This window comes from Vombatus ursinus, unplaced genomic scaffold (assembly GCF_900497805.2).
Source record: "Vombatus ursinus unplaced genomic scaffold, bare-nosed wombat genome assembly UNPS02014773.1, whole genome shotgun sequence".
Lineage (NCBI taxonomy): Eukaryota > Metazoa > Chordata > Mammalia > Diprotodontia > Vombatidae > Vombatus > Vombatus ursinus.
The window spans coordinates 37,809,216-37,833,506 of record NW_020954551.1 but is presented as its reverse complement, the minus strand read 5'-3'; the positions used below and the strand labels follow the sequence as shown (position 1 = coordinate 37,833,506).

The following is a 24,291-nucleotide window of genomic DNA, read 5'->3' as shown; positions in this document are numbered from 1 at the left end:
TTGGGGCACATCATGTCTTTGGTATTAGGGAGAAGAGGGGGAAAAAAGAAACATTCCCTGCCCTGACTCCATATCTGTTACAAATATGAGATGGCAACCTGTATTAAAGTCTTACTTCACTGCCTCAGCATGGTGTGAAGATGGCTGTGGATTCTGGGCAGCTGGGGTAATAGAGTACAAGCTCTAGAAGCACCTACTGCTAATCATACCTGGCTTTATACAGCTCCTCAAGCTTCTCATTGGATCCTCACAAGAACCTTGTGCAATAAATATCCCAAGTGTGACAGTTCCCATTTTACAAATGAGAAGATAAAGGTTCCTAGAGGTTAAATGACTTATGACAGAGGAAGTGTTTGAGCTCAGCTCTTCCCCGATGTCAGGTATGGGCCTTGTGACTTGCTTTGAGTTTGTTATCCAAGGACTGACCTAGCTAAGTTAAGAGATGCTCATCATGAAAATTTAGCCATTAACTGATGAAATATTTTGGTCATAGCAATTCATGAAACCATCTGCTAAAGTAAAGAAGAATTGTGATCTTTGGTGGAAGTGTCCAAACTGATCAAGTCCCAGATTGTAGGCTCACAGGTTTCCAGAGCTGGAAAAATCCTTACGATGTTATTGTATCCATGTTGTTGGTTTTTTGTCGGGATTTCCCCCTGTAATTCTTGCTCAGCCATCTCAGACTCCATTTTGTTTGTTGAGGTACCCTCAGTTTTCTATCACGTCAGATTTCAACGTCAGGTCCTATACAGCAAAATGGTTGTGACCATTGAGCATCTTATAGCTATCTTGGAAGCTGTGGAATCCATTCAGTCTTTGATTAAGCATTTTTTAAGTATTTAGTTTGCTAGACATTGTGCTGAGTGCTGGAAATAAAAGACAAAATAAAACAATCTGTGGCAAAGAGCTTTATGTTTTACTGGGGTGGAGCAATGTACACACAGGTAAATAAGTACACAAATCATGTACAGAGTCAATTGACACCCAGTCGGTCCTTTCAAATGTTGTGCTTTGCCCTTTTATTGAAACAGATCATGCAATGTTTGTAAAATATTCCATGCTAAAGCTGATCTGTCAGTTAAGTAAACTTCCAGTGATGCCCTAGCCAGTCAACAGCATAGCAGGAAATACCTAAACAGAATCCCCCCCATAATTGAATTTTGGAATATCATGAGCAGAGCCACAGATGAATGTATATGATAAGCATTAAGTATCATGAACCCATTTATTATAAACCCAATTTATCACAAACCCAATATATTACACCCCTCACTTAGCACACACATAAAACATTGTACATAAACATTATAAAGCAAAGCAACCAGACATTGTTATGAAAGTAGCAGTACCAATCAATACTAGATATTACACAGAACAAATTTGATCATTCCAGCTGTACTTGATTGCTGTGGACACAGATATCCTTCATGCTCTCTCCTTTGTAATAGTGCGTTGCAATTAAGCGTGGAACAGTACACAATATAACATCAGGGACACTTCTCCCACCCCACTCCCCAAAACTTTACTAGATGTAGGACAAGTCCACAGATTCCTATTCCATCACAAAACAGCTTCCCCCCTTCTGGGCTAGGCATATGACTTGATAACCATTGGTATCCTCTCACTTGCTTTTTTGACCTCAGAGGATCATAGACTTAGAGCTGGAAGGAAGCCCAGAGACCATCTTGGAACAACTCCCTTGATTTACACAAGAGTAAATTTAGGCCCAGAAAGGTTGAGACAGGCCCATGTATAAAAAGTAAGTGGCATACAAGTTCATGAATGTGGCTAAAGGGAGATGGGTGAAAGGCCCAATCAGGTTTTGCCATGGCCTCCAGGAGGACAGTAAAAACTGAACTCTAGTGGCCCAGTGGAGGTGTTCAGCCATAGGCCACTGGCCAGCAGAGTGCCTAGCCTTGAAATTCAATGCTGTGCTAAAATACCAGGTGAGGACCACCTACTTTACAGTGCTTATATGAGTTTTTCAAAGCCAAACGAAAGATTTTCATGTTTTCATTGTCACATGGGTGGTATCCCTGTTGTATTGGTAGGTTTCTAGTGCTATATTCTGGTGTTACTGCATGAGCTGGGTGTTGGAGAGGGTACTGGACTTAGAATTAGGAAGATCTGTGTTCTGAATTCACCTCTGATACTTATTAGCAGTGTGACTGTGGTCAAGTCACTTAACCTCAGTTTTCCCTCTTGTAAAATTGGAATAACTATAGTACCTACCTCCCAGGGGTGTTGAGAAGCTCAAATAAAATAAAGTATGTAAAGCATTTTGTAAAGTTTAAAGCATTGTAGAAATGTCACTTATTTTATATTTCCATGTGTATATCCATGTGCATGTGTCCCTAAGAAATGCTTTTTAAGTTTGTTAGCTCATTACATTCAGTATCAGAACCCTAAGTACATGTTAAAGAACCAAGACAAATTAATACCAGAAGTGGGGTTTCTATAATACAAAGTAACCATTGCTATAGTGATGAGTAGGGATGCTATTCAGAGTGGGTATGCTTGGAGGCTTCTAGGCCCAGCTAGAATGCCAGTCTTGGGGTGGGGTACTACCCATCTATGATTCTCACTCCTATGTCCCCCTCACCTTTGTAACGCCCAGAGTTCAAGCAGAGATTTCCTTGGAAGGATCAGAGAGAGGACTGAGGCTCTAGAACCATAGGGGGCCTCAGAGATCATCTGGTGCAACTTGGTCATTTTCCAAATGAGGTTAAGCAAGTCCCAAGGCAAGCCTGTTGGCTGAATGAGTGCCCAGGAATTAGGTGGCAGGGCCCAGCACATGAAGGAGAAGGAAGGGCATCAGTCCCTACCCATTGGTCAGACTTCCAACACAGCAGCAATAGAACGCATGTCCTAAGTTCTGAGCCTGAGCCTGGCAATGCTGGGTGGGTCACCTACCCAGGTCACCTACCCATCTACCCTTATTCCTCTGGGGACAGCTCTCATTGTCAGAGGGTCCTTTCTTGAGTTGAGTCAAAGTCACACATTAGTTTAACATAATTTTATTTTTTGCTGGGGTTCTGCTGCTTTTATTTTCCATTTCTGGTCACCAGAAAACAAAAGCATCACCATTAACTAATAGAAAGTTAAAGATGACCTAAAGTATCCACCAGTACTAATGGAGAGCAGAAATTGTTACTTAGGGCACCTATAATTTCTAGTACAGCCATATCTTCATCCTGTTCATTGAATTAAAACAACTGTTACAAGAATCTCACTAAAATCCATATCAAACTTTTGCTGTTTTCCCCAAAATTCAAAAATGAAAAGCCCATTTGAATTAATAGAGAACTCATTTCAATGCAGAAAAATCTGGGGTCAGGTTCTCCTTCTGAAACATTCTGGCTATATGACCGTGGGCAAGTCATTTAACCTGTTAGTGCTGTAAGCCAGACGGGGCAAACCCTTTGCCTTCAGGTCCGAGGGCTTCTGGAACTGGGTTAAAATGTAATTAGGAAATAGGTGACTTTGATAAAACAAGGGCCCAGGGAAGCCCTTGTACTTTTGTAGTTTTGCTGATAACCACTCCATGCCAGGGAAATCAGATCTTCCCCCAAATGACCTGTACCCCCTGACACTGCAGCCTATTTTCTTATATTGTCCTTTGGGCCCTCATGTGAAGACACAGAATTCTTAGATACAAAAATATCAAACACAGCTTTTTCACAGTCCTCCACTTAAAGGGGCAAAGGCTACTTTAACTTTCCAGATATTACCTGGTGTCTTGAATTTGCAGATGAGTTTCCTTTTTTTTTTTTGTTTGTTTCTACAGTGGAGTCCAGAATGTTTCAGTTTGCTGAAGCAGTGTTATCTTTCCCTTCTCTGGTCCTCGGGGCCTCTCTTCAGGTCCTGGGCAGAGCTGTTCTCTTTGGTGCCATCTCTGCCTCGAGTGACTTGATGTCTTCCATGAATTCTAGGCACAGAATTTTCCTAAAATAGGCTACTTCTTTTTGGGCACAGTGCTGCTAGTCAAGTTTTTGACAACCCTTTGTCCCTGCTCTAAAGTTTCCTCCTTAAGCACACCAGCAGCTCCTTTGTCTTCATTAATCTCCCAAGTTCCTTGCTGACTTGATTGCTTTGCCTTGAATATCCTAGAAATCCTAGAGCAGTCCCCTCACTCTGCCTATCTCCCTGAGAGTCACCTGGGCCAGACACATGTCCTCTGCCCTCTCTCTTTGTGCAATCCTTAGCACAATCTCAAGCTATATTCTGATTGCTTTGTCCATGTCAGATAGACAGACATTCATTCCCTATATGGGGCTGTGGAGAGTTGATTTGGTTATTTGGGGAGGGAGAGCAAAGAGAAGGGGAGGTAAAAGTGTTGTTTGCAAATCCTTTTAATAATTAATGATAATTAACAGAGTCACTTCTAAACCCTGTGTGGCCAAAATTCACTGACCCCGGAATCAGGAGATGCAGGTCCTAGTACAAAGTCTACCTCAAATTCTGCATGACCTTGGGCAAGTCACTTTCCTACATTGGACTTAGTTTCTTTAGTCATAAATTGAGAAAATTGAACTAGATGATATCCAAGGCCCTTTCCTAGCCCTAGTTTCCCATAACTTCATAGCTGTCATGTAGAGAGCTGAAGCTGCTGTTTGCAGAACCTGGGTGGAATTTGGCCTTTACGCCTCACTGTCTTGAAGCTTTTTGGGAAAAAAAGCCTCTGATTTCTGCTCACAAGACCAGTCTTGTTGCCACTGGCCTTTCCTGGCCTTCTACAGGTATGCTGTATCATCACACTTTGTTCTTCCCTGAGACAATCTCTTTTCTGATTCTTTGGTTGGTTTCCATAGGTAAGAGATAAAACCTCCTACCTTACCTGGTTGACATTTCAAAATTCTATGCCAGTGCATATGCAACGTGAGATTTGATACCTGCTTACCTATGATGAGAGTATGATCTCTTCATTGGATAACATCTGATTTTTCTGTTGACCAGAGAGAAATTCCACTAGCTGCTCAAATAATTAAGACATACTTCTTCCAAGACGACAGTCTTCCCTGCTGGGACAGGGCAAAGTTTCCTGGCTGTGGAGGCAGAGAACCTGAATTCCAGTGTCACCTCAGCTACGTTTGACCTGTGCAGTACTAGGCACTTAGCCTCCATTTTCTTCAGTGCAAAGGGAGGGTCTCCGGGGTCCCTGCCAATGCTAGATCTTGCTTCCTATGATCTTGTGCTCTGTGTCATGTCCCCCAGGGAGATGCTGCTCAGCTAGCTCCCTACCACTTGCTGCTACCTTCACCCCCCTCTCTCTCCAGAAGAAGGCTTGTGGGCCACTAAAATTGACTTAACATAAGGCTGAATCAATACAGCCCCAAATTCTCCTCTAAACAGGATTTTAACCCTCACAGGCTGATGAAAAAAAACTTAAATTATCTAAATTCAGAATATTAGCATACTTCCTATTTAGAATATCCCCTTCCAGCTCATTATTATATCTGTTACATGTTGCCTTCCTCAGTCAGACTACAAACTCCATGAGGGCAGAGACTTTTCACTTTGGTCTTTGTATGCCTACTACCTAACATAGTACCTGGCACATGGTAGATGGTAAAGGTTTGTTGGTTGCTTGATTTTGCTCCTTGATAGACACTATAATGAGTTTGAATGGAACATTCTAAATTGGCTATTAATATTCTACATTTAAGGATCTCACTTATGTAGTTTTTCAGTAATCTGGGAAGGACCATTACCACTAATTGAAAGCTGTTTATATTCAATAAATCATCATTACTGCTTTAGGATTCATTTCCATTGAAACCATGCTGGTTCATGAAAGCTCTCAAATATGATGGGCATAACCTGAGATGTGGCTACAAACTAACTGCCGTTCCAAAGCCTAAGCTCAAGACTTCCTTTCTTTTACTTTCTTCCCCTGAACTGAAACAATTAGTCCCCTCTCTTTGTTGCTTCACTTAGCCAGTTGATACTGCATCAGGGCTGCCTTTGATGGCCTTTTCCCAGGTAGAAGAGATGCTATGGGCCCTTACAGAAAAGCCTCATTGCTGCTGATGTGACAGGTGGTTTTGATTCTTTAGTTCCTCTACTAGTAAAAAGAGCCTAATGTGTCACCTGCATGTTGTGAGTTTGTACATCCTTAAACCTGGCTACTCCTTAAGGAAGTTAACTGCTCTTAGAAGAGGATTGTGTATCATTTCTGCTGTGAGAGGATGAAGATGGATATTCAAAGAATATTAATTATTTATTAAAATAGTAGTACTTCTGGCCCCAAATGTTGGTTGTTTTTGTTAATATATAGACCAGTACCTATAAAAATTTCAACCAGAATCATGATTAATGTTACTAATGAAAACTTAGTTTCATTCAGGGCTCAAACTCATGGGCCACTTCCTTTGGTGCCACTTACTTAACTCACTCTTCCTCACCCCCTTACCCAGTCAGTCATCGAGTCTTGTCAACCCTGCCTCCACAGCATTTCCACATCTATCCCTTTTTCATCACACACATAGTCACAGCCCTAGTTCAGATAAATCCATAAACTCCATAAATGCTTTGCAACCAAAGTTTAATGACCAGGTGTCAGCAGACCCAGGTTATGATCCAACTTGAAATGAACTCCCAGTTGGTCTCCCTGCAGTCCATCTTCCACATGGTTGCCAAAGTGATAATCCTAAAACAGAGCTGACTACAAAACTCTTCTGCTCATTAAATCCCAGAGTCTGCCTATTGCCTCTAGGATGAAGTAGAGACTCTTCTGTCATTTACAGCCCTTGCTTCAGTAGACCTTTCCAGCCTTGTTTGGTTTGACTCCTCTTTATGTAGTCTTGCATTTAGCCAAACTGACACACTATCCCACCCCCCAGCACTCTATGGCTAGATGATACCCATGGCTAGAATTCCCTCCCTCCTGCCCTCCACTTGTTGGAATTCCTCATTTCCTTCTTGGCCTCGATCAAGCCCCCTTTCATCTTTCCTGACCCATGGAGCTGCTAGTGCCACCTTTCCCCTCACCCTGCCCATTGTAGGGGTATGTGTGTGTGTGTGTGTGTTTGTGTGTGTCGGTGAGAGAGAGACACACACAGAGAGACACAGAGAGATGAAGAAGTGTTAGAGTTAGACTTCTGGTAACTTTGTGACTCCAAAAGAATCTTTCCACCTCTTAGGATCCCAGGCATCTCTCTTAAACTGTGAGTCAAAGAATAATTGTTTCGCAGCATTGGTAAGAATTCGTGACACCAGTGAAAGTATGGGTCTGAATAAAAACCACAATACATTTTGCATATGCTTTTTTTGTACGTGCATCTTCCCTCCCCTAATAGAATGTCAACTCCTCAAGGGCAGAAATTTTCATTTTTGATTTTGTCTTCTCACCTCGTAGCACAATGTGTGCCAGGAACTGTACCAAGCACATTTTACAAACATGACCTCCTTTAATCATGGCATGTAGTACATATTTAGTGAATACTTGTTGAATTGACTCCTACTCATAGAACCCATTTCTTCAGAGTCAGGAGGACCTGGTTCCAAACTCCATTTCTAATACTTAAGTGGCCATGTGATCATGGCTGGGCAAGTCACTTGAGTACCTCTCAGGTTCAAGTGACATAATGCAGGGAAAATGTTGTAAAAACTGTAAAGCACCATGTAGATTTCCATTTTTGTCATCCTCATCATCATGATCACTGAAAATTGTTACAGGGAAATCATTCTTTCTCTCAGCAAAAAGCAAGACCTTTTCTTTCCCTGCCTGAATTTCTTTCCTTCTGTGAAACCCAGGGACTTGTTTGTCAAGTTGACTCATGGAGAAAGGAAGAGAACTAAAGAAGAGATCTATTTTTAGCAATGCCAAAAAATGCTTGGGGCACTACACTCTCTATTTAAAATTTCCTTCATTGTATTAAGGTTTTACACCAAGATTTCCTGGTGTAAAGGCAAAAACCAGACATTTAGGGGTATAAAGTGAGGGCAAATATTCCTTTTAGAAACTAGAGGTTTTTGAGCAATAATCCACCTTTCCTTTTGTACCTCATTTGCTCAGCTATAACCATGGTGTAGATATTTATCCACTTCAAAAATAAAATAAAAACTCCTTAGCTTGACATTTAAAGCTCTTCACAGTCTGGTCCCTACCTTCCTTTCTGGCCTTATATTCTATTACGCTCCTTGAGACATAGAGCAATAATAATAATTCACGTTTGTGGAGAGCTTTAAGGTCCATAAAGGGTTTTCCTCATTTAACCCCTGTGAGGTAGGGAGTGCAACTAGGAGTATGAGGACCTGAAAAGTTAAGTTACTTGCCTAAGGTTGTATAGGTTTTAAGTTTCTGAAGTGGCCTATAAATCAAGGTATCTTGACTCTAAAACCAGTCCTTTTTTCCTGTGCATTCATGTAGGCCATCCCTCATTCCTGAAATGTATTCCTACCTCATCTCTACCTATTAAAATCCTTTTCTTCAAGTCTCAGCTCAGAACTAGTTCCCCAGCTGAAAGTGGTCCATCTCTTTGTAAATTTTCCTAGACAGTTTTGACTGGATCTCTTCTTTGCCCCCATCATACTTTTCTTTATAGTTTATATGTATGTGTTTATCGTATATTTCTCCTTGGAGCAAGACACTTAGAGTAGTACCTTATGGTAGTAGGTGCTTAATAAATGCCTGTGGAATTAAATCAAGTATTCCAGGGAAATTTGCAGGCCTTTTCCCAAGGCCCAGGTCTTTTTGATAGCTGTCTTCTACTTGAGGGGTGGAAGAGAATGGGATTGCCTCTGTCATCTAGTTGGTATTGAAGTAGTTCACTTGGTGTGCAGAGCAGGAAACTTTCTTGAAAACAGCCAGGGCGCTGTAAAATAACCCCATGAAGAACAGAGATAAGATCGTTTCATCACAGTGAGTAAACAGAACAGGTTTGTTTGCCTTTCTTTAAAACTCTGATGTCAAGTCTGGTTAAGAAGGCAGGGGCTGTTTGGAGAGTTCCAGATATCCTTTAGTTTATGAAAGCTTCATTGGACATGGACTGATGAGTATTTTCAAGGGTGCTACAGGTTATTAACTATTATTCTCAAAGTTTGGTACTTGTGGTCTGATACTGTCATGGAATCCTTAGAGAAGGTGGATAGAGCTATAGTTGTATCTGTTGTATGCATATAGTTGTATGCAGATTCTAAGTAATTATGAAGCATTATCATGTTCTCATTCTTAGGTGTTCTGCGGCCAAGCCTTTTCCTGTATCTTTGTTTATAGAGTACTGTAAGTGGGAACCAGTTTCTGCCTTGAATAACTGACATATCTGATCTCAGCAAACAGATTCTTGATAGAGACACAAAGCACTAAGAAAGAAGTGATTTGGGGAGGAAATGTACTCCGGTTGTTGGAGCATCAGTGGACTCTAAAATCTTTACCTCTGGTTCTTATGTGGTTTCAACTTTGAATACTTCCTTTCTTCTGTCAGCAAATGGGCCAGTATAAATACTGACAAAATGCTGTGGTACAGGGCAAAAGAGTAAAACGTACTTAAAATAAATACGCTTATACTGAACTTTTCATCATTAGTGACCAAACAATAAAGAAAAATAGTTTTAAGGGAAGAATGTAGGAGAACATTTATAATTTCTATTTTCTTTTTTCTGTGCCTTCCTTTTGTAGCCATCTAATCACTTTTGGGGTGTGCCCAGTAAAGTACACAGCAGATTGTATAAAAGCCAAAGCAGAGTGCTAAAACATTGCAGCTGGCCCGAGACAAACCAGCACCCAGGTCTCCTGACCAGTGTTGTTGTTGCCGCTTAATTTTAATCAACTTTATTCTCCTTGATTTTAGTATCTTCCCTCTGAGATTATCTCCAGTTTATCCTTGTTTGTACAGCAGATTTGCATGTTGTCTCCCAGCCCCCTCTCCTCCTGCCTTCCCCTTCCCTCCTTGGACTGTGTGCTCCTTGAGAGCAGAGACTGGTTTGGGGGCTGAAAGGGTGGAGGGTTGTGTTTGTCTTTCTGTGCATCCCCAATGCTTAGCATAGTGCCTACCACATAGTTAATAATATATAATAATAAATGTTTGTTCACTTGTTAGCTTGTAAGTTGTCTAAGGGAAGAACAAATAATATGATTTCATTTATTTCAGTCCTCTGTGTCTTCTCGACCTCTTTTGAGGGGCGAAGGTGTGGAGAAGCCATAAATATTGTGGAAAGCTAAGAAACTTAAGACATTTACAGACTCCCCTTGGATGTATTTTCTCTGAATTTGGTATGAGGAGTTGTGTGAAGTGGAGGCAGATGAGTTAGTGGGCAGAGTACCCAATTTGGAGTTAGGCACAGCTAGATTCCAATCTCGTTGTTAGCAAACTACACTATACCTCAGTTTCCTAATCTGCAAAATGAATGTCCCTTAGGTTTGATGGGTACAATCCAAATGAGATAATGAATGTAAGGAGTCTAACCCTTAAAAGTTACAAATACCAGTTACTGTGAGAAAAGAGAAAGGAGAGACTGGGGTTGGGAAGAAAACATTCTAAATAGGAAAAGTGGCAGGATGTTTCTGTTTTGGCAATATTTCTACCCCCTTAATTGATATTCTGCTTAGTAACATATTCTTTGAACATTAGGCTGCTTTATCTGTTGATTGAGTAACTGATACAGAATCCCAGAAATCGAGTTAGATTTGATGATCCCTTTAAAAAAAATAAACTTAATGGACAGATTTGCAGATACTGCCATCTTTTCAAGGCTTTCTTCCAGCAAACATTTGACTTTATGACCAAAACAACTTTGTTTTCAGTTGCACTGAGGATACTTGGAGTCTAGGAAAGCAGTACATTCACTATACATGCCCAGCACATTCTTGAATCATGTCATAGATATATGACATTTGAAAGAAAATCATTCCCTGTAGTTTTCCATTAACAGTGATTGTGCCTGGGAATCTTTACCCAGTGGGTTTTGAGACAGACGGTAAAGATCAGTATATGTTTTAAATACTTGTTCTTGAAGAATTTAGGTCCCGGATAGATAGGAGTTTTGCATTAGAAACTGGGTAAGAGATAAACAATTATTTGAAGATCTGAGAAAGGGGGGAGGGAGATAAAAAGGTAAGGGAAAGGAAACATAAGCTAGCATAGAAAGAGGTTGGGGGAAAGAAGCATCTCTGTTTCTTAGCTAGGTCTTATTCCCTACAAGACCTGAGATGACTAAATATCTTGACTCATCCCTATTTATAGCTGAAATTCTCAACGTTTGGTGCTTAGACTACACATCTCAATTCTGGAGGAGATTCTCCACCACAGTCACCTTCTCCCACAGTCACCTTCCTCTAGCCAGATGTTTCCCCTCACCCCTGAAATTGACTGAATGCTGGCAGCACAAGTGTTAGTTCTTCAGGTCATGCCTCTTTCCACAGTGTTAGGAAGCCACTTAGTAAACAGTAAACAGCTTAGTAAACAGTAAATTTAGTAACTGTTTTTAAAATACAAGATGAAACCTGATCAAATGACAACAAATTATTTTGTCATTTAACTTCATTTCTTTCTAAATTTACAGCAAGCCAGTTACTTACCTAGGAAACATTTCTATAGTTTACTTCTAGAAATGAGCTTCTTACTCTGCCATGAGAATCAATGTCTTAAAGTGTAATTTGAATCCCTAGCAACTACAGATAGTCACTGGGAAAAATGAAATCATAGAGTCTTAGAATTGGAAAGAACCTTGGAGGTCCTTTCCTCCCAATATCTGTTTTGGTCATTTGTTGACACTTTAAATCCCCAAGTAGTGAAGAGCTACCAAGACCCTCCCCAGTTATTTTATAAAATCACTTCAAAATCAAAAATACCTGTTGGAATTTTACAAACTGACGGAAAGGACTCTGGGAGAACCCAGTTGAAGGAGAGAAGTTCTTTTTAACTAAGGTCTACCACTCCAGAATAAGAAAAGGAGGATCTTCCACAAATCTAATCTCAGTGTTTGGGTATTTCCCCATCTGGTGGTGAGAGGGAATGTGTAAATGACTCAAGATGACATAAGGATACACTTTAGAGAAGCTCAGAGGGAAATCCCTAAGTGATATGGGAGATAAGAGAGTTTCATTTCAGCAAGATTTCTGAAAGAACTACCAAGGGAACTTGCCATGGGGAAGTCAACTTTTAGTTTTAGTTAATGAAGAAAGAGTTGTTTTGTTTTTTAAAAATGCATTGTTTGGGGATGAATTCAAATACCTTCTTAAACTAGAAAATGTATTTAAATACTTACTGTACAAAACTTTACAGAATAGATACGCTCCTTAAAATTAGCCAAAAAGTTAATTTCTGTAAAGTGAACTATATTTTCCTTTTGGCCTCCATTAGATCACTCATAGAACTGGAAATGAGGAGAAAGGGAACTCTCCTCTAAATATAAACAGTCTGCCTTGAGACATATGACTGCATTCCTGACCTTCATCTGTGAATCTGATTTACTTAAAGGTATTATAATATTCTGGAGGATGCAGAGCAACTTAGAATATATTGCTTAGGATACATGCAAATCAAACACTGCTTCATTGTGTTGAAAGTGAGTATGTTGTACAGTCAGAATCATAAATTCATATTTGGTGAGACTCATGAGGGAGAGCTAAGGAGCCATGTGCCAGGGGTCAGGTTTCTTTCTCTGTTTCACAAGATCCCATCTTTCCATTGTGACTTGACTGGGAGCCAAATTCAACAAATTGAATAGTCTTAGAGTTTACTCTATTCCTAAAGGCTGATCTGGTTGAGTCCCAACCCTCTGCCTTAATCTAAACTGTTCTCATGGGGAGTGTCCCTGAGTGACTTGGCCTCGAGTTAGGTGGCACAGTAGATAGAGTACCAGGCCTGGAGTCAGGAAGACTCATCTTCCTGAGTTACAATCCAGCCTCAGACACTTACTAGCTGTGTGATCCTGGGCAAGTCACTTAACCCTATTGGCCTCAGGTCCTCATCTGTAAAATGAGCTAGAGAAGGAAATGGCAAACCCCTCCAGTATCTTTACTAAGAAAATCCCAAATGGAATCACAAAGAGTCAGACATGACTGAAAAACAACTAAACAACAACAAAAAGGTACCTGAAAAAAAGTTCATAGGATCATAGATGGAAAACTGGAAGGGACCTCAGAGGCCATCTAATGTAGGAGGCCCATGTAGGTTAGATGACTTTCCCAAGGTCACACAGTGAATGATGTTAAGAGCTAGAGCTAGAGTTCTTTCCAGTGAGTTATGCAGTTTTCAGGTTCAGAGCTTAGCCCGTCTTCTGCCATTGACATCACTTCCCCTTCAAGATCCCAGTTGTCAACCAGTTGGCCCTGTGTCTTGTTTCAGTTTAAGATACCCAATTGAGGTCAGTGAACAGAATTCAGATTCCCTGATCAACTTGACCTCTTTGGAAATGAGGATAGCTAGTACACCTCTTCCAGAGCTGCTAAACGTGGCAGTAGATATCCTAGGAGAGCGCTGGAGCTTATACCTGGCTGCAGGAGGTGAGGAATGAATTAGAGAAATGAGGAGGATAGTCAGAATAACATTTAGCCCATGATGGGGATTCAATAATCATTAAATGGTGTTTCTGAAGTAATTTGACCTTTACAAACTGACAGTGGTATCATTGTTATTATTACCACCACTGTTGTAACTGTTTCCCACACTTTCACTGATCTACTGCTGTTTTAAATATTACTGGGTCAGAATCTGTGCACGTCACTAGGTTATGCCTACAGAAGACTTAGGAAAGTAACACTTAAGGAAAAGTTTTCTTCAGTCTGTAAATATTTACAATTAAATAAGGTTGTAGCTTTAGCCCATTAAAAATAGAAATCAAAAATCCACCCAGTGAGAGGAGTTCGATCTTTGCATGACTTCATTCAGTATTGATACTTTAATGTAGTTTAGGTCTTTAAAAAAATTAGAGATACTTTCCCTTTAAGGACTCTGTTCCTGACTCAGATGATGTCATCTTGCTTCTTCCCTTCCACTCCCTCAACCCCAAAGTCTTTTAAAGTTAGTGCCAGCCTGTTACTGGGGAGGAGTTACTGAGTAATGGGGTGATTCATGGTTTCAGGTATTTTAAAACTACTTCCCTGACAAAATAATGGGTTAGTTTTATTTAGAGAATGAAGTCTGAGGAGAGCTACTGTCAGCTGGATTGTATAGACATGTTAACAGATGTGAGTGGAGGGAAGCATGCACTGGCAGAAGTTACCGTGGCTCGGGAAAGCCCAGGTAGGACAGAAATAACCTTCCCGTGGGGATGACTTCCTGTGCCTAACCCTAAATGTGTTCTTAGGAAAGGGGGCTGAAGGTTTCTTGTGCATAGGTTTTTTAAAACTTGAGGTATATAAACAAAGCTTGTTTATCTGTAACACTTATATTTTTACCCACAAGTGTGATCCATGTATATCTGTATAAATTATATGCTTCTCTTCCCCAAGGAGCTATCAAGTTTTTCATCCATTTCTAATTACCTCTTTAGGAAGTCACCAGATGGGTTGAACACAAAAAGTACTATTCCCAAATCTTGGAAGGAGAGTTAGGGGCCTAAGAAACTTTGATTCTTTTTCCTGTTACCTGTATGACATATACATATATACATATACACACACATATGTTATATACATGTATGTATGTGTATATGTATGTATGTATGTATTAGAGGTATTCATTATATTAGGTCATTTCGATATTAGTTCAGAATCTAAGATAAGAAGGGCATCTAGTACCTGGGAGGAATTACCATAGCATATCAACTGTTGACTTCTTTGTGCCACTCAGAAAAGTGGCAAACTCTTTTAGGCTCCCACTGAACTTTTTATGACTTTTGTAGGTTCCTTTTTCCCCAGAGAAAGAAACATTAAAATACCAGCTTCCATATGGAACCTTGAGTCCTGAATAAGATCAATTCAAAGGAGCCAGACAATCTAAAAAGACTGATGAGTCGTGAGGAATCACATCCCAAACTACTTTGTGATTCCAGGCAAGTTGAGTACCAGAACTGGCTTCTCTTCTTCCTCCCTCCTGCTGCAGCCCAGCATTTGGTCATTTCTCAGTTTATTAGAATTCCCATAGAAGATGAAGAGGCCCAAAGAAGTGAAACTAAAACCTACTGACCCTGCAAATTCAGCAAAATTAAGGAGGATGTTCAAAATAATACCAAAATGTCTAGGTTCTTTAGTTGTTACCTTCAGATATTAAAACATATGTATTTTAATTGCATTTATTTCTACTAATGGTAATATATTGACTCTAACAAAGTATTAAATGCTCTTAAGAACTTAAGCTTGAACTCCTGCCCCCAGACTCAAAGAAAACGTAGATTCAGGAGAAAAGAATATGTGCACATCTAAGGAAATACTAAACTAAGTTGCATGTGGTGTGACTGTTTCAAGTTTAATATATTCCAATGGCTTGTAAGAAGTACTTCACATTTTTTCCATGAAATATCAAAAAGTGTGAGATCTTAAAATATATACACATACATATATAGGGGGAGGGGAGTGAAAGAGAAGAGATACTTTCCCTCGGGGGCTAAGGAGAAGTGCATGATGAAAGTAGTCAGTTTTTAATTTTACATCTCCTTTGGATATTATTTATTGGAGTGTTCTAGTAGTTATTTTATTTTTAATTTCTTAATAGGGAGAAGTTTCTACAACTCTTTTGTTCCTATTCCTATCTCATTTATTACCACTCTCCACAGTAGATATCAGTATGGATGTTTTTCTCCTTCATAGGCTCTATGCTCTCTCCTCTTTGGTCTCTCAGCCTTGAGGGGGTAATTTAACTTTCTTGAGCTTAAATTGACTGTCCTTTCTCCAATTTTTCTCCAATTTCCGCATGTGGTTACCTATAGAAGAAAAAAATGTGTTCACACTGTAAGACTTGACCTAACTTTCAGCATATTGCTGAATTGACTTTTTCAGGTTTTAGCTCCTTCATGACCATTTCTCATTATCGGGGTATTGCCATATTCAATCACTTACTTGTAGCTTATTATCACTCTGTGTTTGTTATCATGCCAGAATTTGCTGCAGATTCTTACGGGTTAGGGAAAAATGCATTTTTAACATTGTTATTACTTGGTGGCTCATTTTAAAAGACCTTTTTTTTTTAAATCAATCTCATAAAATAGGCCTTCTTTAAATGAATTACTACAAATTATTTTCTCAACTTTTCAAGTTGAGAAAATTTATTCATTTTATTCTCACCTTCTAAAGATGTCTTTTCATCTACTTTTGCTTATCCAAACCTATCAGGTAGGGAAAAGTAAATCCTGTCCAACTTTCATTTATGACTTTATAGAGCAAACCTGTTAGTTTTTACTTTATTTGGGTAAAAATGCACAGGCATGATGGAAGTTCACTTTATTTAATCTGTGAACTGTATCACTGTTTTAAGGTGACTGATGGGGCATCCATAAACTGCTAATCTTTTCACACTAAATTATTTTTGTAGAATGGGGTATTGTAGTAGAGGTGGGCTTTGCTTTACACAGTGGTTGTGTACCTTTAAAAAGCTGTCTGTGTCAGTTTTTATAATTCAAATAATATTTAACTGCACCATTGAATCCTGCTATTTAAAAGATGTTTATGTGAATTTTTATAAAGAAAAAACTGCTGCTAAATTTGTCTATCTTTAGTATAAAATTGCTTGTTTTTAATCTACGTGATTCAGTTAATACAAAGTCCACCTGTAGGGAGAACCAGCAGGGGAGAAAGGGAGGCATTTTACAGACATCCTATGTGTAGGTGCCTTTCCAGAGAAAGGGTGGGCGGTGTGTCCTGCCCCATTCCTAGTGAAAGCTGTTACTTTCAGTCAGCATCCTTTTAACGTCCACTTCTCTTCCTTTGATACTAGATCGATCGGTTGGAAGTAAGCAGCCTTGCTCAGACATCCAGCGCAGTGACCTCTAGCACTGACGGCAGCATCAACACAGACTCAGTGGATGGGACGCCGGACCCACAGCGCACCAAAGCAGCTATCACCCACCTGCAGCAAAAGATCCTCAAGCTCACAGAGCAGATCAAAATCGAGCAAACAGCCCGGGACGATAACGTTGCAGAGTACTTGAAGCTTGCCAACAACGCAGACAAACAGCAGACTGCCCGTATCAAGCAGGTGTTTGAGAAGAAAAACCAGAAATCAGCCCAAACTATCCTGCAGCTGCAGAAGAAGCTAGAACACTATCATCGGAAGCTCCGTGAGGTCGAGCAGAATGGGATCCCCCGGCAGCCTAAGGATGTCTTCAGGGATATGCACCAGGGGCTGAAGGACGTAGGGGCCAAAGTGACTGGCTTCAGCGAGGGGGTAGTGGACAGTGTCAAAGGTGGACTTTCCAGTTTCTCCCAGGCCACCCATTCGGCTGCAGGAGCTGTCGTCTCAAAACCTCGAGAGATCGCCTCATTAATCCGGAACAAGTTTGGCAGCGCAGACAACATCTCTAATCTGAAAGACTCATTAGAGGAAGGGCAGATAGAGGATGGGCCTGGGGGGAAGCCTCTGGGAGTGATTGCCACCTTTCAGTCGAGTCCAAAGTATGGTAGTGAGGAGGACTGTTCCAGCGCTACCTCGGGCTCGGTGGGAGCCAACAGTACCACTGGGGGAGGCCCTGTGGGAGCTTCCAGCTCCAAAACAAACACTCTGGAGATGCAGAGCTCAGGGTTTGATGCAATACTTCATGAGATCCAGGAAATCCGAGAGACACAGGCCAGGCTAGAGGAATCCTTTGAAAACCTCAAGGAGCATTATCAGAGGGACTATTCCTTAATAATGCAGGCCTTACAGGAGGAGCGATACAGGTAAGTTCTGTGGGACAGTCATGTATTTATGTTGTACTCTTGGTAGGTTCCTTAGGAAGTCAGGTGAAGAGGAGCTAGCTGGCACTTCTTCCCTTTGATAGATAACCAGCAGATGTGGGGAGGTCAAGCTGCTTTACCTGTGGACGAGGCATTACAGTCAGGAAGGGGAGCACATGCGGCTCTGGCCTCCTCCTCCAGTGATTGGGCCTTCAGTTCCAAGGACTAGAAAGTCTGAGTCCTCTTTCTTTAGCAGTCATGTCACTAAAGACAGATTTTTCAAGAAGACAGACTAGTCCATGGCGAGTATAGATCTCTGCTATATCATAGTCAATTGAAGGAATCACAGCTAAGTGAAATGTAATCAAATCCTGTAAGTGTTTAGTCCTTGAGTACAGTATTAAAAAGCTGACTGAGAAAAGAAGCCATGCAGGAAATCAGTCCTGATAAACATGTCTGTTACCCTTATTAAATATTGGCAGGACTTTGGGATGGGAGCGGATTAATAGGCAGTAGTTCAATAGCAGTTGAGGTTTCTCAAGGGACCTGATTCTTTTCGGCACAACTGTGTCAAAGGTGGAAGCCAGAGTCCTTTTGGTATTTCACATTGTTCATGTCTTAGCTGTTCTCCATATGCTGTCTTCCTCCATCTGTTTTCTTTTCCCTATAAGAGAAACATCCTTGTGGAGTGAGGCTAGGACTTCTAATAGCTACCCTAAAAGAGACAGTCTCCCATGGAGGGCAGATCAAGGTCCTACAGAGGCAGTGGGATGGAGTGGAAAGTGCTGCAGGATTCAAGAGACTGTAGCAGTTTTGGAGAAAATAACTTGAACTGAGAAACCAGGGGACCTAGTTTTGATTTGGCTACACTGCTGACCTCCTGCATGACCTTAGGCTAGGCACTTAACCACTCAGTCCCTCTTTTTCCTGATCTGTAAAATGAAAGGGTTAGGCTAGGAGATGTCTAAGGGCCTTTCAAATTCTGAAATTGTAGCTGTGTTCTGTTCATCTAATTATCTTAAAGAAACTTTGAGTATTAACCTTTACTTCTTGAGAAAAAATTAATCTTCAAGTCAGTTTTCAGATGGTGAAATTAAAACAGGGAACTCCTTACATTGTTGAAACTTTCTGTTTATGATTTCTATAGCAGCCAGCATGCGCATTTATTAAGCACTTACTGTGTGCTTAATCACTAAACAGGCAGGCACTGTGCCAGGTGCTATAGATACAGACATACCCTCTCCCATGCTGTCAGGGAGCTTATATTCTTTTCAAAGCAGCAACATGTTGGGGGGCAGGGAGTATCTGTATACGAAGAAAACAACTACAAATTAATATTAAATAGTTTAGAGGGGGAACACATTAGCAATTTGGAGGGTGGTTAGGGCTAAGTAAAGGCTTTGTGTAGAACATGGGACAGGAAATAAGGGGCTTCTCTGAGGCAGAAGTAAAGAAGGTAAATGGAATACCACATGTGGAAAGGGGAGTAACATAATAAGGCTGGGAAAAGGGGTAAGGACCACGTTGTGAACCCTGGAGACAGTAGAGAACCGTGGAACTTTATTGAGTGGTCAGATGTACGTGGAAGGCGCCATGTTTGGCAGCTGTGGCCAGGATGTTAATTAGAAGGCCACTTCATTAGTCCAGATGAGAGATGAGGAGAGCCTGAAACAGGGTGGTGGCTTTGTGAGTAGAGAGAAGACTGCAGCATTTGTGATGGATATAGAGGTGGCAGTATTTGACAGCTGATTGGATATATGAGGTGAAGGAGAAGGAGGATAGTATGCTCATGTTGTGACCCTGGGAAACAAGAAGCTAGTGGTGCCTTTCACAGAAACTGGGAAGTTCAGGAGAGTTGAGGTTTCAGGGGAGGATCATTCATTCTCTTCTGCTCATGCTAAGTTTGAGATGTGTTGGGGCCATCTGGCCTGAAAAGTTCAGTAGGCAGTTGGTGATATAGGATGAGAGTCTGTATGTGTGTGTATATGTGTATTTGTGTGTGTGTTTGTGTGTGTGAGTCATCTGCACAATGAATAAGCCAGTGAGAGCTGATGAGATCACCTGGTGAGATTGTGTAGAGAGAAGAAAATAATGCTCAAGACAGAGACTTGGAGGTACACCCACCCTAGGAGGTTTTTCATGATCCAACACAGGAGCAGACAGGTAGGAGAGCCAGGGGAGAGAGGTGTCATGAAAACCAGGGCAGAGGGTAATCAGCAGTGTCCAGTAGGGCAGAAGAGTCAAGAAGGCTGAAGATTAAGAGATCTGAGCTCGGTAACTTTGGAGAGATCATTTTCTGTTGAGAGATGAGGTTACAAGTCAGATTGCAAAGAGTTAAGGAGTAAGAGAGAGGAGAAGGCAGTGAAAACAGTCAGTATAGTCACTTTTTTTCCAGGAGTTTGGTGCTGAAATAGAAGAGACAGAGAATGATGGCTTGAGGTGATGGTAGGGCCTAGTAAAAGATTTTATTTAGGACTAGGGGAGACTTGGAAATTTTTGTGACCAGTAGTATCTCCCTCTTTTGCTGTTTTCCCTCTGCTTTTTCTGTAGATAGGTTCATAAATGTTCAAGAAAGGGACATGAAAGAGGACTTAAAAGCGAATACATTACTATTTTGGATCGAAGTTAGATACTCCTGGGGGCCAAGTTCAGTGGCAACCTGGTGGGTAGCATTGCAGTAAGTTCCAATGTTTTTAAAATAAAATAAAAAATAGTGCTCCTACACTAAAACCAGCCCCTCTGCAAGAGGGGGCATAAGTTTAGGTTAAGAGTTCCATGTAGAACTGCTCAAAAAATGACTGACTTTTGGGCCCTTTTTGAATAAGAAGCAAAACATGCAAAGTCACAGAATCACAAACTCTTAGAGCTGCAAGGGGCTTCAGAGGCTCCTAGCTGAGCTATTCTACAACATGCCCAACACGTGGTGATTTAGTCTGGGGAAGGAAGCCACTGTCTTCCAAAGCAGTCTGTTTCGTTCTGGAATCGCTCAGGTCATTAAGAAGATTATTCTCTTATTAATCGTAAATGTGCCCTTTTGTAATCTACTGCTCTTTGTTCTGCCCCAGGAGTCAAACAAAACAAACAGAATCAATCCCTTCTCCCTACACAGTCATTCATGTGCCTGAAGATAGACACTTAGCCAAACTGCACATTTTCAAGCTAACATTTCTATTTCTTCAAGCTAAATGTCTCTGTTTCCTTTGCGTGGACCCTTGTGACATGATTGCTCAAAGCCCTTCCTCAGGTCCTGGTTGCCTGCCTCTAGATTTTTCCCAACTTATCAGTGCCCTTTGTAAAATGTAGCACCAAGCACTGAAAGTGATATTCCACTTATGATGTGTCCAGAGCAAAGCACAGTCAGAGGACTATCCCCTCTTTAGTCCTTTGCCCTCGGCCTCTTTCAGTGTAGACTCAAACACAAACATGGCACATCAGTGATTCATTTTTAGCTTGAGTCCTCTAAACCCTCCTGTGTTTTTCAGATGAACTGCTTTCAAGCCAAATCTCTCCCAGCTTGTGCTGGGAACATTTTTTACCCTTTGAACCCCAGTGTAAAACTTTTACATTTATCCCTATTGAATTTCATCCTATGTGCCCTGGACACCAGTGTGCTGACCCACCATTGTCATTCGTTGAGCTTTCCCTGCAGGCTTGGTGTCCTCTGCAAATCTGATGAACAAGTCACTCATGAACACAGCAAGACGGGTCTGTGGGGGACTCCACCAGAGATCTCCTTCCAGCATCCGAGGAAGCCTCTCCTTAGTGCTCTTTGCATGGGCCGTTCAGCTCCTTCCTAACCTACCTCACTCTGCTCACAGAGCCCACATCTCACCATCTTTCCCACAAGAATAAAACAAGGGACTGTGTAGAATGATATCTTAAAGTAGAGATAAACTAAATCTGTAGCATTCACATGATCTCTTATTCTAGTAACTGTCGAAAAAATTAGGTTTTTATGCCTTGACTGGTTCTTGATGAAGCCGGGCTGGCTGATTTTGTCATCCCTGCTTCGTTTTTTGCTTCCATCCACCAGATTTTGGCTTGATGTGCCTTCAGGTCAAATTTAGGCCTGAGTGAAAAAGAGAGCTAAGAAAGAAAAATTGCTTCCAAAGCCCACTTTGTATCAGTGTGAAAGATAAGAGACAGGTCAGAGCATTTCCACCCCTCTTCCCTCACCCTCCCCATTATGTCCTCATTAGAACAGCTGCGTCCAAGCCCATTTATTTCATGACAGTTTTTATTCCTTTCTATAGGCAAAATGGTCAGTTTTATAAAATGATCACCAAGGGGAAATCTAATAAACTGATAGGAGATGCTTTAGTTTAAAAACAAAAGGACAAAAGTAACCTCTACTGACTTATTTTCTTATCCCATATCAGCTCTAGACTTGAATTTCCTTTTTTTTAAATCCTAAGGCAAATTTTTTTTTCTTCTGAAGAAAAGCAGTTGCAGAAATTATTCCTACTGTGTATTTTCTATCCATAAGCCCCTTCAAAGATCCATGGAGTTTAGATCCTGTTTCTGTTACCACCCCAGGAACAACATTCATTTATTCAGCAAATATACTTTGAGCAGCCATTATGTGCAAGGCACTGTTAAAGTGCCTAACATAGTAATGCCTCATCCAGTGTCTTTGGAGAATGAAGTATTCCCAATAAATGAATTTGCCAGATAACTATTGAATCCGTTAATTTTAACACATTTTCCTGCTTTTTAAGAGTATAATGGACATTGTTTGACCTTTTAAGAAGAGGATGTATGCCTTCAGGGTCCATTGAGGTGTGAAGGGCTATTTGTCCACATGCCAAGTAAACCCAGTGTGCTGAGTTCTGTGTCCATTCTTGCTGGAAGGTTTTTTGTCTGTTTTCATTTTTCCACTGCTGTCAGTGGGCAAGAATTCTCAGGCTGTTGTTTCTTATCTGTTGCGGGCTGAACACAGTAGGTAACCAGACTTAATAGAATTGCATCTAAAGTAAAAGTATGTAGGTTCTGGATGGGGAGAATACAGGAAGCTGTTGGGAGTTCATGTCACCATCACCAGCCTGCACCTGCACCTGCACCTGCAGGATCCAAATAGTCCTTGTCCCAACTTCTACTTCTAGACTCTCCCTTGACCACAGTTACTCAGCAACAACCTTTCCTCATTTGAAGTTCACTTGATTAATTTTTTTCACTCTATACATATCATGATAGGTATTATGTACCAGCCCTGAGGTCATTCTCCCAACTCTCTCAAATTCAGCCCCCCACTCCTGGTCTTCCTCTCCTTCCCAGATCTTGCCCTAATACTAAGGAACTTAAGTATTCGTGTCAGTGCTCTCTCAAAGTCCCTGATCTCCCATTCACTCAATCTCCTCTTGTCCCTTTACCTACCTCCCCCTCCACCACCATCACCCCACTCCCCACACAGGAATGATCACACTGGAGATCTCAGCATTACCTACAAGTGTTCTACTTTCTTTCTTAGAAACTCTGATATTCTTCTATCTGGTTGTAACCTCCTCTCATTCCATCTCTCCCTAGGCCTCTGCCTTCGTCAGCCATGACCCCCATTCCCTCCATGCCTCAGGACTTTCTCAGGTCTTACCCCTGCTCTGGCTTCCCTTTCCTCCCTTTCCAGTCTTGACCTTGTACATAATACGGTTAACATTTGTACTATGCAAACTATTTCACATATGCTATTTGCTTTGATCCCCGTAACAACCCTGTGAGCCAGATGCTGTTATTATTCCGATTTTTCACATGAGAAAAATGAGGCTAAGGGATGTTAAATGACTTGCCAGGGTCACATGGCTAGTTGGTGTCAAGAGAGACAGCATTTGAACTCACATCTTCCCTGCTCCCAGTCCAGTTTTCTGTCCATTCTGCCAGCAAGCTACCACATTCCTCTCTACTCTGGAATCCCTCCACCCCTCTTACCATCACCCACCATCCCTTGCTGAACCTTGGCCCTGAACTACTCTACATCCCCCCACCCAGGTGCTGCTGAACAAAACCAGGCGAAGTCACAAAGCATGGTATCTGCGGACATTACGAATGATTAGCTTCTCCACCTTCAGCAAGCTTTTGCCAGCAAGGCAATCCTCTCACCCCTCTTCAATGTATTCCTTCTCTCATTCCTCATTGAAGGGAATACAAACCTTCCCTTCTCTCTGCAAGGTTCTCCCACCTCTCCCTACCCTCACCCTCTCAAGTGAGCATGAGCATCCTCTTCCCCCCTCAAGACAGCTACACACCACCGTGAATAATATCGGTCCTGGACTCTGAAAGACCTGAGTTCAAATCCTCCCCCAGGCACTAATAGCTCTGTAGCCCTAGCTAAGTCATTTTATCCCTCAGCCTCAGTTTCCTTCTATGTTTATTTGGTATGTCTGTGTGTACCTGTAGTTTCCCCCAGTAGAATGGAAGCTCCTTAAGGAAAAGGGTTGTCTGCTTCTTCGTGTTTGTGTCTCCAGGGCCCAGAACAGTAATTGGTGCTTCCTAGGTACTTATTGATTAGTGCATGGATTTTAGAATACCTGTATTAGCCCCAAAACCTC

At 41.3% G+C, this 24,291-nt stretch overlaps 1 protein-coding gene across 4 annotated transcripts in view; it reads left to right on the top strand.

The window, feature by feature from the left end:
* TMCC1 (transmembrane and coiled-coil domain family 1) overlaps positions 1–24,291 on the top strand; it is a 153,597-nt gene that overhangs the window by 117,490 nt on the left and 11,816 nt on the right. For 3 of the 4 annotated variants that reach the window (XM_027863871.1, XM_027863875.1, XM_027863874.1), the window contains exon 2: positions 16,815–17,755. In XM_027863871.1, coding sequence (XP_027719672.1) covers positions 16,815–17,755 — 941 coding nt within the window. Of the gene's footprint in view, positions 1–14,033; positions 14,187–16,814; positions 17,756–24,291 lie in introns of those variants that run through there. The other variant, XM_027863872.1, reaches the window with a different exon arrangement.